The sequence below is a fragment of the Echinops telfairi genome, unplaced genomic scaffold, assembly GCF_000313985.2.
Source record: "Echinops telfairi isolate 266 unplaced genomic scaffold, ASM31398v2 ScPeMD7_4;HRSCAF=17, whole genome shotgun sequence".
Taxonomy (NCBI): domain Eukaryota; kingdom Metazoa; phylum Chordata; class Mammalia; order Afrosoricida; family Tenrecidae; genus Echinops; species Echinops telfairi.
The window spans coordinates 33,371,101-33,384,760 of record NW_022103900.1 but is presented as its reverse complement, the minus strand read 5'-3'; the positions used below and the strand labels follow the sequence as shown (position 1 = coordinate 33,384,760).

The 13,660-nt window shown below is 40.2% G+C and overlaps 1 protein-coding gene across 7 annotated transcripts in view; it reads right to left on the bottom strand.

Moving 5' to 3' along the window:
* The window catches only part of GTDC1 (glycosyltransferase like domain containing 1), a 319,298-nt gene that overhangs the window by 233,877 nt on the left and 71,761 nt on the right, over positions 1-13,660 (bottom strand). For 6 of the 7 annotated variants that reach the window (XM_045299491.1, XM_004703837.3, XM_030888005.2 and 3 more), the window contains one exon: positions 1,648-1,815. In XM_045299491.1, coding sequence (XP_045155426.1) covers positions 1,648-1,815 — 168 coding nt within the window. Of the gene's footprint in view, positions 1-1,647; positions 1,816-10,741; positions 10,843-13,660 lie in introns of those variants that run through there. The other variant, XM_045299508.1, reaches the window with a different exon arrangement.

Sequence of the window (13,660 nt, the reverse complement as noted above, 5' to 3'; positions counted from 1 at the left end):
ATCACGTGGAAGCTTTTATAGTCCTCTTATAAACAAAAATAATCTTTTATGAAAGAGAGAGATGAGGGCAGGAAGCTAAAAATGTTTAGATAGCTGCCCTCCAAAGGCATGTACTCGATTATTTATATTCTTATAAAACCCAGTCTGTGCTAAATTAAAGATCCAAGATAGTTTACAGAAATATTCTTTTTGGTGCATCTCTTCCCTGATATGAGTGGGTGTAAGTTCCATTAGCTTTAAAAACCACTCATAAAGGGAAAAATCTACTTAATTTTTTTCCCCAGCGATTTCTCAGGAGTAATAAGCACACATTATCTGAGGGGAAGAAGGATGTTAATTCAAGAAATCAAAAGACAATTACAAATGTTTTCCATATTGATACAACCCAAAATGATTTTATTTTTGTTCTTAAAATATATTTCCATCCTCTGTTTCAATATAAAAGATTCTAATTTTATTGTGAAATTTTAAGACGGTTGCTTCTTTATGAGACATTTGAAGTGAAGCAGTTTCAGTTTCATTCTGTGTTGATAGCACTGCTACTTCAAAATTGAGGCATCTTGTAAAAATGATTGCAGGAAAACATTTACAAAATGCTCAAACCGCAGAAAAAATAATGCATAGCTGTTTTCCTATGTCAACACAACTATGAAACACACTTGCAAGAGGCGTGGATCTGTTTAAATAATAACTGCTAATAAAGGTGAATCAAAGGGGCCAAATCAATGCCATGCTGAAAGCCATCAAATCTGGTCGTGGCTACATTGAATATGATCCAATAGCAAAGCCATTTCGTGGAGTTGCTATCAACTATTTTCACTAACTAAACTTGAGGAAATCTACTTGTTGCAGTAAGAATGAACAAACCAGGATAATCACCTTTGAAATGTCAGGGTAGCTTAAGGCTATCCAGTTTCAAAAGACTCAATGAGCAGACAATGACCACAACATGGAGTCTACATTCACAGGCTGTCTCTCTAAGAAACAACAACACAATTCTTTTAAGTGGATAAAATACCCTTTGTTCATGATGCTTTCTTTCTCTTCTTTTCTTTTTTTTGAATTATTCTGTAAATTACTATTTGGATATTAGCTGAATACAGTGAGCATGATAGGGAAATCGGAGCTGACTAAATACAATTTCAACAACAGATCATGAAGACCAGAGGGGAAAGAACCTGACAGTCCACTGATGATAATTCTGAATGTTGTGGAAAAATACAGTTGAATAATTATTTCAATATATAACTAAATTGTTATATATACACTGTATATACTTGTGTATAAGCAGAGTTTTTCAGCACATTTTTTATGCAGTTTTTGTGGTAAAATTTGGTGCCTTGGCTATACTGGGATTGGCTTGTACTCGAGTATATACGGTAAGTAATTTTTAAATGGATTTGCTATGGTCTTATATATAATCAAGAAACACAAGAAATGACCATCATGGAATTATGTTTATATATCCATACCTACCTTAGAAATGTTGTTTCTTTCCTTATTTTTAAATAGGTACATTAAATGTTGTTTCTATTTATTTTTAAATAGGTAAACGAAAGGTCTCTAAACTAAAAAGTTAAAAATCCCGGAAAAAAACAAACAAAACAGTGGCAGTAGATGAAATATAGCGATGCACTCTATACCTACCATGAAAGAATTTGGTTGTATCCATATTGAAAATCCCTCTCCTGACATTTCTTGACAGGATACACCAATTGGTTCTCGTGGAAGTAGAGAATCTTTTTCAATTTCCCAAGGTCAGGCCGAAGGGCAGCCAGTTCAGCCAGGTTAAGCACTGAGCTTGTAAAGAGGATCCTAGAAAACAAGGAAATTGGGGATTACTGTCCTGAGCATGCTCCAAGGGGTCATCCTTTGCCCTTCTCTCCTCTCTCCTCATCTCATCCCAAGGAAAACATATCCCCTACAGGGACACATCAAGAGTTAAGCCTAATACCACGTAGAAGCATTCTAAGTTTTGATCTCTTAAAAAGCAGCTGCTAAGAACTATAAAAGCCCAGAATCTCATTGGTCTTCTTAGCTCAGTTACTGAGAGATGAAGGCAAAAAAAACTGGATAGATTTTATTGAAAAAGGCTAAAAAAGCTCTATCTGAAGGACAAATGGAACAAAGATAAGACTGACTGGGGAATACTTTGCTTGCCAGTTTCATTACACTTTATTTCTTTATGCAACCAATTCCTGAAATTCAATATATGAGCCACAATGGCACATGTTCGTGTTATGACACAAACCCTTTTGATTTGTGCACTACACTTATCTAGTGTGGTCTTTTTTTCTTGGCATGTTTTGTCACACTGTATCTCCGCTGCCGCAGCCCCCCCCCCCCACTTTTTAAAAAATAATCCTGCAATACTTGTTTTATCTTTTCTTCACCATTCCTGGTTTGCTAATAGCACCAGACGCACAATCTACAAAATCCCTTATTTAAAACACTAGTCTAAAAACTGATGAAAGGCTAATTCTCTGGTTGGGAGAATAAAGGGGAACAGGAAGCTTACCTACCCAGGTTTATAAATGAGAGCTAAGTGTCTATTTCCACTCTCATTCAAGCATTTGTTAAATGCCTACTATGGACCAAGTTCAACCCAGAAGGACTGATAGCACACGAGGCTGCATGCTGCTTGTAATGGTGAGAGGGGTACAATCTTAGAGGAATAAACAGAAGGGAGCAATAACTGCTGGGAACAAGCAGGAAATGTTTCACTGGTGAGATGCCTACCATATATGGACACAAAAGAGGGACAAATTGCAGTCCCTGTGCAGCTGAGGACGTTCAGATGGCATGCTTTTGATGAAATGTCACCTTTATAACATAATGTACCATCTTTTGACCCTTATGGCTTTAATTCCAATTCTAAAAAATGAGGTTCAAGAAGGTTAAGAGTCCCCCCCACCTCTCCGCTACAATCACACTTGTAGAAAGTGACAGAGCAAGGCCTCCCTGGTCTCCTCAGCTTGGAGAGTTTTTCAATACACATATGAATTGGTGTTGGACCACTTACATTGCAAATGTGTTTTACTGCACTTAATAAATACAGAAGACCATCCTTGTTATTGCCATGATTACAACCATTATAAATCCTCCCTTGCTGACAAGCCAAATGGTTAGCTTCAGGTGTTTATATGATCTGCAGCACTAGCCTTTCACATAAGAAGAAGGATTTCATAATAAGTACATACATCATAAATAGGAATTCAAGTGTCTTCTTCATGGGCTAGAAGAGGCACATTATGATCCAAAGTCGGTGATCTCTCTTTCAATCCATAAGGCTGTGTGATAGTTATATATATGCGTAAACTAAAAATACCCTTGCAAAAAAGTGCATTTATTTTTTTAATTACCTAATTTGCACTGAACTAGAGGAAACAGAAAAGAAATTATAGCCAAATAATGTGTTTTTATTCAAAGATAACTCCAGCCCCTCCTTATCTCCATGACCAAACAGAATCATTTATAAAGTTAGATGAAAAATTTTGAAATAGGAAGATATCTGCATATCTACAAATCTAATACTCAGCAGAGAGAACAGCAAAGTGTTCATCTCAATCAGTATTTCTCTTCAAAGAAAGTGTACATCAACTCATAAGTCTAGTGAATGAACAATACCTCCTCTCCCATCTATCCCTCCTCCCCACTCACTAACTACTGCATCGACTTCACATCCATTATCAGTAAGACCCCAGCAAGCTCAATATCTCCCACACAGCGAAAATTCCTTAAGCCCCCGTAGTACATATGAAATTACCAAGAAGAAAACACCATTATAATAGAGCTGGTGGACACCACCATAACTAAGTAATCAAATTTTACATAACCAACAATGGAATGAGGAGATATATACTTCTATGTGTGATGCACTGAGAAAAATGCACCATTACCAATGACAGCATTCTTAACCAAAATGCCTAACCCGAGTTTTTTCTTAAGGAGGTAATTGAAAATATATTCTGCAAAATGACTAGACTGGGTCTTCAAATGTGCCAGTGCTATAAAAGAAAAAATGTACATGGAAAGAAAATAAAAAGATGTGACAATAAATGCAATGCTTCCCACTTGGTTGGTTACTGGATTAAAAAAGCAATGCTAGAGAGGACATTATTAAGATAAGAGAAAATATGACTATGAGCTGAATACAAGAATATAAATTTAATCAATCTTAAACTTCTTTAGTATAATATTTGTAATGGTGGTTTATCAGGAAATATTCTTACTATTCTGATGAGATGCAGGCTAAATTATTTGAGTATGAAGCGTCATGATGTGTGCAAGTTAACCCATACATGGTTCCATCTAAATATTTCTAATAATAATAGGTGTTCAAATGTAGCTAGTGTATATCAGAGAAACAGCAGAGGTGCAACACATTAACTCTAGAATGTTACATTAAAACATTAAATCTCCCAATGATTTGGGTCCTGGATTAGGGATAAAGGGAGGTTGTCTCTACCAAATGTCTACGAAATGCTAAACGAAAATTAGCTGGCCAGGCCACAATAAAGGGGTTGCAAAGAAAGCAGGCACACTAATTAGAAACCTATGGGAAAATCCAACCTGGGCCCAAACACAACACGAGGCACATGACATCACACAAGTGAGCTTAAACTCAGCCAACAAGATCGGCCAATATCCTCCACCACACCTCCCCAGCCAGTGGGGATAGCAGGGGATAAAAGCAGGCTGCGGGCAGGCCGCCTCTCTTGTTTGGGTGCACTCTTGCAGGTTGGAGAGTGAGGTTCCTCCCATGTGTGCAGGCCTGTCCGTCTGCTGGCAGTCGCTCACTCTCTTGGGATTTCCTACTTGGTCCCAACACACTTGACCCCACACACTGGTTTGACGGTCCCATTCTGGTACTCCTTTCCTTGTTTTTCCACACTCCAATGAAGTGCCTGGAGTGGTGATGAACTTTCCCACAGCACCCGCCAGGTGGCCTTGCACACTTTCGAGGGATGGTGTGGACTTTGAGACTGTAATACCCGAACCTTCCCTTTCCCTCATAAAAGTTACTTGTATTTAAGAAAAACAACCCTAAAAGTGAACATTAAATCTAAGTGAATGGTATATAGCAATTCATTTAGCTACTTTTGCTGTTTTGAAATGAACTATGCATTTATAACACTACACATGTGAAGACTAAGCATGAAGCGCATTAGTTGAAAAAATGCTACACGTCATAACCAGCGCTAACCACCGCAACTCGAGTCATTTCTGCCTCAAAGATCGGGTCTCTGAGGGGGTGAATCTTCATGGAAGCAGCTAGCTTCTTCTTTCTCCACAGAGCTTGGGGTTAGCACCCACCATGTACCCAACAACTCTAGCAGGGCTCCTTCCATACACAAAAGAACCCCCACGTATGTCTTTCTACTTGTGATTCAACCGTTCATTCCCTACATGAGGTAAGGCCATCTATATAAAAAATAATAAAAAATGCTTGACCAGGGTGAGCCCTTCACGCTATCCCTACTACATTCTCTCTCCCTCTGTCTCTTTCTCTCTCAAGACCTATCAGCTCATTTGTAACTACAGAATCCAAACCGAATGTTAAGCCTTCCATGGAGTCAGTAACTGGATTAATAATTGCCTAGGGCCATGGCAGGGGACGTTAGGGGGAAATGGGGACTAACAACAATGAATCCGAGGCAAAAAGAAAATGTTCTAAAATCGATTGTGGGGATGGTTGCACAACACTTTATAGTATGACTGAACTGTGGAGCTGTATGGTAAGTGAGGGATATGTCCATTTAAAAATGAAAATAAAAAAAGAAATTTATATCAAGTTGGAAATATAAGATTCCGTCAGAAAAATACGGTTCATTTTAATAACAACAAAAAGTTTGAATTATTGAGTAGAAAACTGATTTGCTCTGTAAACCTTCACCCAATTCACAACAAAAAGTGTTAATGGAAAAAGATATGTATTTCCAGGAATACAAATAATAAAAGAATATATCTATATCTCTCTATACAGATTCATTCAGGAGTCAACCGGCGAGGAGGACTTTCATGATATTAACCATTTGGTACTGCCGACAACACTTTGCTCCGTTTGTTCAACCAGTGAAAAGAAGCCGGCTGCAGTTCCCAGCCAGCGTTGGAATAGCCCCCACTACCCTGATTTGTGAGGACCACACCCATCTTCGGGAAAGCATTTCTCTTCGCGTTTCATTTTTAAAATGGTGGTTAGATGAGCAATAAACAACAACTCAGACATTTAGTTCAACATCCCCCCAAAAAGAAGTGATGCATATGACCACACAAGGAATGCAGGTGACTCAGACTCTTTATTGTGGCCCTACCCTCGATCTAAAAAGATTATAATGATACACAGAAAGACGCCACTCCATCAGCATGTAATCTCTACATTTCCAATGTTCACTCTGCCTCAGGTGTTATTTAAGCAATAAATCCTAACAAGGTGATCTTTACATCCCCACGGCGTGTCTCTGGCAGGAGAGGCCACAAGGTGATAGCAAACCCCACTAGGAACAGGATAATTCCTGACAGCTGCTGCTGGAGCACAAGTTAAATTGAACAGTTTATCTCAGCATGAAGATGCTATAAGGTTTTATGTTTAATATTTTTAAATTAACATAAAACCCAGAGAAAGCAGTTGGGCAATCTTTCACAAACATGACATACTACAATCACTGTATAAGCTGGATTAGTACTTATTACCAGGCGACTACAGAATTAAGCTGTTTTTAGACCACCAAAGAGCTTTAAATTGTAACTTTTGTCTCTGTAAGAGAAACCTATATTTAAAATGTCTGCTAAATTCAAATTAAGGGCTACATCATTAGCTTACCATCTCACCATAAGTACAAGAAAGCTGCTATTAGAATAGTCTAACCAAAACGACTCTGTTTGCAGGCATATTAACACCATTCCAAGTGACTGGACTTTGCGATTGTGTCCACAGACATCTTTCGGTTGTTTCCAATGCACATTATATCTACAACGTGAGTCATATTTGCTAAAAAGACTCCAAAGGCATTTAACACAACAAAATGAGAGGGACTGGGGATTTTATTCTTTTTGGCTCAGTGTGAACAAACTGGTGTTTTGCCCTGTATGAGATGTTGAAAGAAACCCAAACACTGTAAGAATGTGGTCATTATTATAAAGATGAGTGGTTTTATACCATGCATGATATGGGAGGGTGGTGATTTGAGAAAAGCGGACAGGCCTTCAATATTGCAACCACCATCATGTACAGTCCAGTAGGAATCCTTTAAGCAAGCGCTAGGCAAGTTTACTCTTGCCCCCTAAGATCTTTTAGTATACGTCCCCTTCCTCTGGAAACCCCTACGACACATGGCACACAACTTCACAGACAACAGTTTGGGTTGTGTTACTCATACTTCAATAATTTCCCGCACAGCTCCAGTTACATCTTTGAAAATAAATACATGAGTAACATTCTTCCAGCAGTGCCACTGGCTCAGCCTCAGAACACCTGGCGTAGTCCCCCAAGCAGTCTCCCTTGATTACTATTCCACGGGCTCCTCAATCCACGTAGCCCAGGATAGTTTTCTGTGATGAGGGAAGGCTCGCTGTGTACACTGTACAAGAGAGCAGCCGCAACGCACATAGGGGCATGGAGCAAGCACACTGGGAATGTGGGCAGGGTGACTGAGGAACGAAAATATTAACTCAGAGCAATTTGACTGATTTAAACTTAAATTGATCATATTCATTTACATTAAAATTTAAATAGCCCACCATACCCAGCGGCTACTACAGTGAAAAGGGCAGCCTCGGAGGACCTTCACAGGATACTTTCCCTGTCTTCTTATGATACTGGATGCCATTCCTCATTGAATGGATTTTCTTTTTGTTTTGTTTTGTTTCATTGATTTTCATAAAAAGGCCTTTTACCTGCCGGTGGTAACACTATTTCTAACTTCTTCCTCATGAACCCACTAAACTCCGCAATTCTGGAAAGAGCCCTTTGTTTTTTTTCTTTAAGATAAATAGAAATCACATGTTCATTACCAAACATTGTGTAAGTAAGGGCGCCACACAGGGACAGCCGAAAATTGCCTTGTGTGCTCATTTAGCAAGTCTATGCTGAACACATATTATTTACCAGGGACTACAATTACAGTGAGATGGATGGACACACGGTGCCTGCAACAATGGATTCACACAGAACAACTGGGAGGATGGTGGGGAACCTGGCGGGGTTTCAGCCTGTAGCGCCTGTGGTCTCTATGAGTTGGAACGGACTCCACATCTCGTAACACCAGCAACCATCAGGTTAAACATAGAACATCAAACGGACACACGTGTAGGCGGTTCTTGCCGAGGCAAGGAAAAATCGGTGGTCAAGAAACTGAATGAAGACCACAAAAGGCTAGAGCACTGTGTTTATTGACAGTGGTTAGAAAAACAGACATGAAAATGACTTTGAATTCTATTAGGGTGGGGGGGGGGGGGGGGGGCGGGGTGTAAAAAATAGCATTAAAGAATTTGAAGTAAAAAGAACAAGATCATTAAGTGTCACATTGAAAGCCAAACCAACGCTGCTGCTGCCGTGGAATTGATTTTAACTCGTGGCTCCCAAATGGGCTCCCCGAGGCCGGGAATCTGCAGGAGCAGATAGCTTCCTCTTTCTCATGCGGGGCAGCAGGTGGACTTGAACCACTGGCCTTGTGTTAGCAGCTCAAGGCCGAGGCCACAGCATCACCAGGGCTCCTTATTTGCACATTAGAAGCAATTACTTTTATTCATTTTTTTTACTTTGCAAAATGTACATACCACTGCAGAGTTTTAACATTTGCGTTTAACCCTGTGCAGGAACACTGACTAACCCTTCAAAAATGACCTCACTTCAACTCAGCAGGCATCTATAGAGTGTCCCCCAAGTTACCTGGCAGACACCTCATATACACACACAGCCAGGCCTGACTGGCACACAAAATAGCAGTAATATAGCAATGAGTTTCAGGTACCTAATGACCTATGTGCAAATAGGTTCAGTAGCTCATCTCACTCAAAATTGTTTGTTAACTGGGATCAAAAGAGCCCCCGCAACAACCTTACCTGTTGGATACAGCTGACCCAGTGCGTAAGCTTCCCAGTGCAAATAAACAAGCAACTCTCAAATTGGCTCCAGGTCAGCCTTTCATCCTCTCAGTCTACCTCCAAGCAGTTTCTCTCTTGGGTTTGAACCTACACTCCTTAAATACCGCCTTATTTGCCATATCATTAATAATTGCAGAACCACATGATTTTTAATAGAGCTTATCGATCACAAGGATCCACCTATAGCCCCCTCCCAGGTGGATGAACAATAGAAAAGTGGATGAGGGGTGACGGAGGGCGATGTAAGATATGAAAATAATAATCTATAACTTATCAAGGTTAAGTGAGGGAGGACAGGTGGGGGAGGGAGGGGGAAGAAATGGGGAGCTGGTATTAGGGGCTCAAGTGGGAAGAGAATGCTTAGAAAATGATGATGGCGGCATATGTGCAAATGTGCTTGACACAATGGATGAATGCATGGATTGTGATAAGAGAAATAAGAGCCCCCAATAAAAGTATTTAATAAAAAATATATATTGAGAACCCCACCCCCAAAATAGAGCTTATCATATGAGAAATCATAATTTTTTTGACCAGGCTATGAGTTTTACATTCATCTACTCAAGAAGTTTTGAAATTTTCTTCACACGATCTCTTGTTTTTATGACTCTTATTTACATGTTTAATGGAATTTTGTTGTTACTTTTTAATAGGAAAATATTTTCTGCTAACTGCTATATGAAGCAGACTGTAGGGCATAGTGAGTGGAAGGGGGTAGAAACATCAGAGGAAACGGCGGCAGAGCTTGGATGAAGCACAGTGCTGGGAGTGCTGGGGGGCATGCATGAGTGAGCGCTCACAGGGTTTGCTGACAAGCTGGAGATGAGATGCGAAGGAGAGCAGTGCTACTGCCTCCCTCCCATTTTCATCCCCCAAAATGCTTTGACAGTGGCTTAAATATAACACAAGCTCAATAATCCACAGGTGCCTTCATGAGAATTATTCTAGGCACTTCGAAAGTTTTCATTTTGAACCAGTTTGTAATTCTTAAAACCTATATAGAAAGAAAATTGGATTGAAGCAGGCATTCATCATTGATACCCTAAATAAATTTTAACACAATTTGCTTTAGTTGTCAGCTACTTCATCTTAATTGGAATGTTTCCACTACATGCTATAGATTAAAAAACAAACACATAAACAAAACCTTTCAAGGATACTGCAGTAAAATGCTTCTAGTTGCTCAAACAATGAAAAACACAAGAGGGAAAGACTTATCTAATGGAAAAGAAGTCATTTGATTCTCTGGGGTCTTGTGATGGGTATTTTGCAGGGTGTTGACAGGAATCTCCAGCTTTCCGAAAGCTGTCCTGTTGAGTGGCATCAGTTAGTAAGCTGGACGTTTTGCTTTTTGCTCCCACAAAGGATTCCTTTCAGAGGACTGGGTCAGTCTCATCAAGTAAGGCAGAGAATCAAAGTCTACTGAACTGTATCTCCAAACATAGGGACAGTTGCTTACTGTGGATCACCACAGCAATCATCTATCACCACAGTCATTATCGTCACACGGACCTGCCCTATAGACCCTTAGCCAACTGCCATCATGCTGCTTCTGACTCATGGCAATGCTATAAGGCAGAGCAGAACTGCTCCACAGGATATACAGGGCTATAAATCTTTAAGGACACAGACTCACGGAAGGGCTGCTGATTCTGAAATGTTGAATGTTGGGTTCCTATTTAAGCATTTTAACCACTGTGCCACCAGGGCTTCGCATAGACTCCCAGGGAGGCAGATTACATGATACTTGAGTTTCTGGAAAGAAAAATACCACCCAAATTCAGATTTAATTTACATTATTCCAGCAACCTTTCAAGATGATGGAGGGAGGGAAGCGTTTCTATATTATTATTTAAATGTATGAAACTGGTGCTATCCTAGAGAGAAACAGCTTCTTTTTAAATTTTTCCATTCAATATATATTTAAACTTTTTTTTATTGTCAAGAGTTATCTAATTCTGGGTATCTGTCACAATGCCAAATTCATAAAAAGACACTTGGTAACTGTGTTTGTAAGAAGGAAGAGAAAGGAGAAAAGAGAAGCTTCCTGTTGAAACATGAAACCCATAAATAATTGGGAATTTTTACTGTTATTTAAATTTTTTCCTGCACGTGTTAGTTTATTGGGGGATTAGAATCCATTATCAATAATATTCTTATAAAAACACAAAGTAATAGGAATCACTCAGAACATTTATGGTTGTCAAATACTAGCAAACCAGTTCCACCTTAAAGCGACCTTCTGCACAACAGCACAAAGCCCCTCCTGGCCCTGCAACCGCCCTCCCAGCACACTGTTTGAGCGCCCTGTTGCAGCTACTCGGACTATCCATCTAGTTGAGGAGTTCTCTTCTTTTGTGCTGACCCTTTCCTTTACAAAGCATGATATCCTTCTCAAGGGATTGGTCCCTCCTGTTAATACATCTCAAGTGCGTGAGACAACTCTTGCCATCCTCATATTTAAGGGGCACTTGGGATGTAATTCTTCTGACACAGGCTGGTTATTTCTTCAGCAGTGTGTAGTATAATTAATACTCTTCACTCCCACCATAATTGGAAGGCATCAATACTTCTACACTCTTTCTTATTCATTGTCCAGCTTTTGTAAGCTATGAGGCCACTGAAGATACTGTGGTGTAAGCCAGAAGTACCTTAATCGAATCGGCAAAGCGACTTCTTCACTTGCTAACACTTCAGGATCTTTAACAGCAGATTTATCCAATGCGATACATGGTTTGCTTTCTTAACGCATGCATCCTTAGCCACTGATTATGAATCCAAGTAAAATAAAATCCTTGACGACCTCAATCATTCCTCCATTTATCATGATGTTGCCTATGGTCCAGCTGTTAAGAGACTGTGTCTTTACGCTGAATTGTAATCCATCGTGAAGGCTGCAATTTTTTAAAAAATTATTTTATTGGGGGTTCATACAATTCTTATCACAGTCCATACATCCATCCATTGTGTCAAGCACATATGTACATTTGTTGCCATCATCATTCTCAAAACATTTGCCTTCTACTTTAGCCCTTAATATCAGTTGCTCATTTTCCCCCTCCCTCCCCCCTCCCTCATGAACCCTTCATAATTCATAAATTATTATAGTTTTGTCATAAGTTACACTGTCTGATGTCTCCCTCTGCCCTCTTCTCTGCTGTCCATCCCACAGGGAGGAGGCTATACTTTGATTCTTGTAATTGGTTCCCCCCTTCTATCCCACATTCCCTTCACCCTCCAGGCATCGCCCCTCTCACCACTGGTCCTGAAGGAGTCATCTATCCTGGATTCCCTTTGATTCCAGTTGCTATCTGTACAATGTACATCCTCTGGTCTAGCCAGATTTGCAAGGCAGAATTGGGATCATGATAGTGGGGGGGAGGAAGCATTTAAGAACTAGAGAAAAGTTATATGTTTCATCGTTGCTAGCCTGCAACCTGATTGGCTCGTCTCCTCCCACAACCCCTTAGCAAGGGGGTGTTCAGTTGCCTACCAATGGACTCTAAGTCTCCACTCTGCACTCACCCATCTTTACAATGACATGATTTCTTGTTCCTTGATGCCTGATACCGGATCCCTTCAACAGCTCATGGTCACACATGCTGGTGTGCTTCTTCCATGTGGGCTTTGTTGCTTCTGAGTTAGTTGGCCGCTTGTTTATCCTCAAGCCTCTAAAACCCCTGGCGCTATATCTTTTGATAGCCAGGCACCATCAGCTTTCTTCACCACCTTTGCTTATGCACACCTTTGTCGTCAGTGATCATATCAGGAAGGTGGGCACCCACCAATCTGATTTTTAGTTCTTTGACGCCTAATAACTGGTCCCTTCTGCACCTCGTGGTCAGACAGTCTGGGGTGCTTCTTCCATGTGAGCTTTGTTGCTTCTGAGCTAGTTGGCCCCTTGTTTATCTTCAAGCCTTTAAGACCCCAGATGCTATATCTTTTGATAGCCGGGCACCATTAGCTCTCTTCACCACATTTGCTTATGCACACGTTTGTCTTCAGTGGTTGTGTCAGTAAAGCGGGCACCCACTGATATGATTTTCAGTTCTTTGATGTCTGATAACTGATCCCTTCTACACCTCGTGGTCAGACAGGCTGGTGTGCTTCTTCCATGTGGGCTTTGATGCTTCTCAGCTAGATGGCCACTTGTTTGTCTTTAAGGGAGGCTGCAATCTTTTATCTTCATCATTAAGTAAAGCAAGGTAGAGCATTTTAGACATGCTTATTTTTAGAATTCTGCCAATAAGTCAGCAAATGAGAATGTTACCAAATGTCTTGTCAAATTAAGAAGACTCTTTGTTCCAAAAGATCTAAGACTGTAATTGGTAAAACAAGTCATAAATACAGAAAACATTAAGTAGAAATAGAAAAATAATTAACAGCTCTGTCCAACAAAGGTCACAGAGCCATGCAAGACGGGCTATGGAAGAAGGTGGAGTGACCAAATGGGAAGGAAGTTCACAGGAAAAAGAGATGACGAAGAACAGAGGAAAGCCCAGGGAAGACTTGGGGCTACTAAGAAATGCAGGGGAGGTCTGTGTCCGGGGGTCTT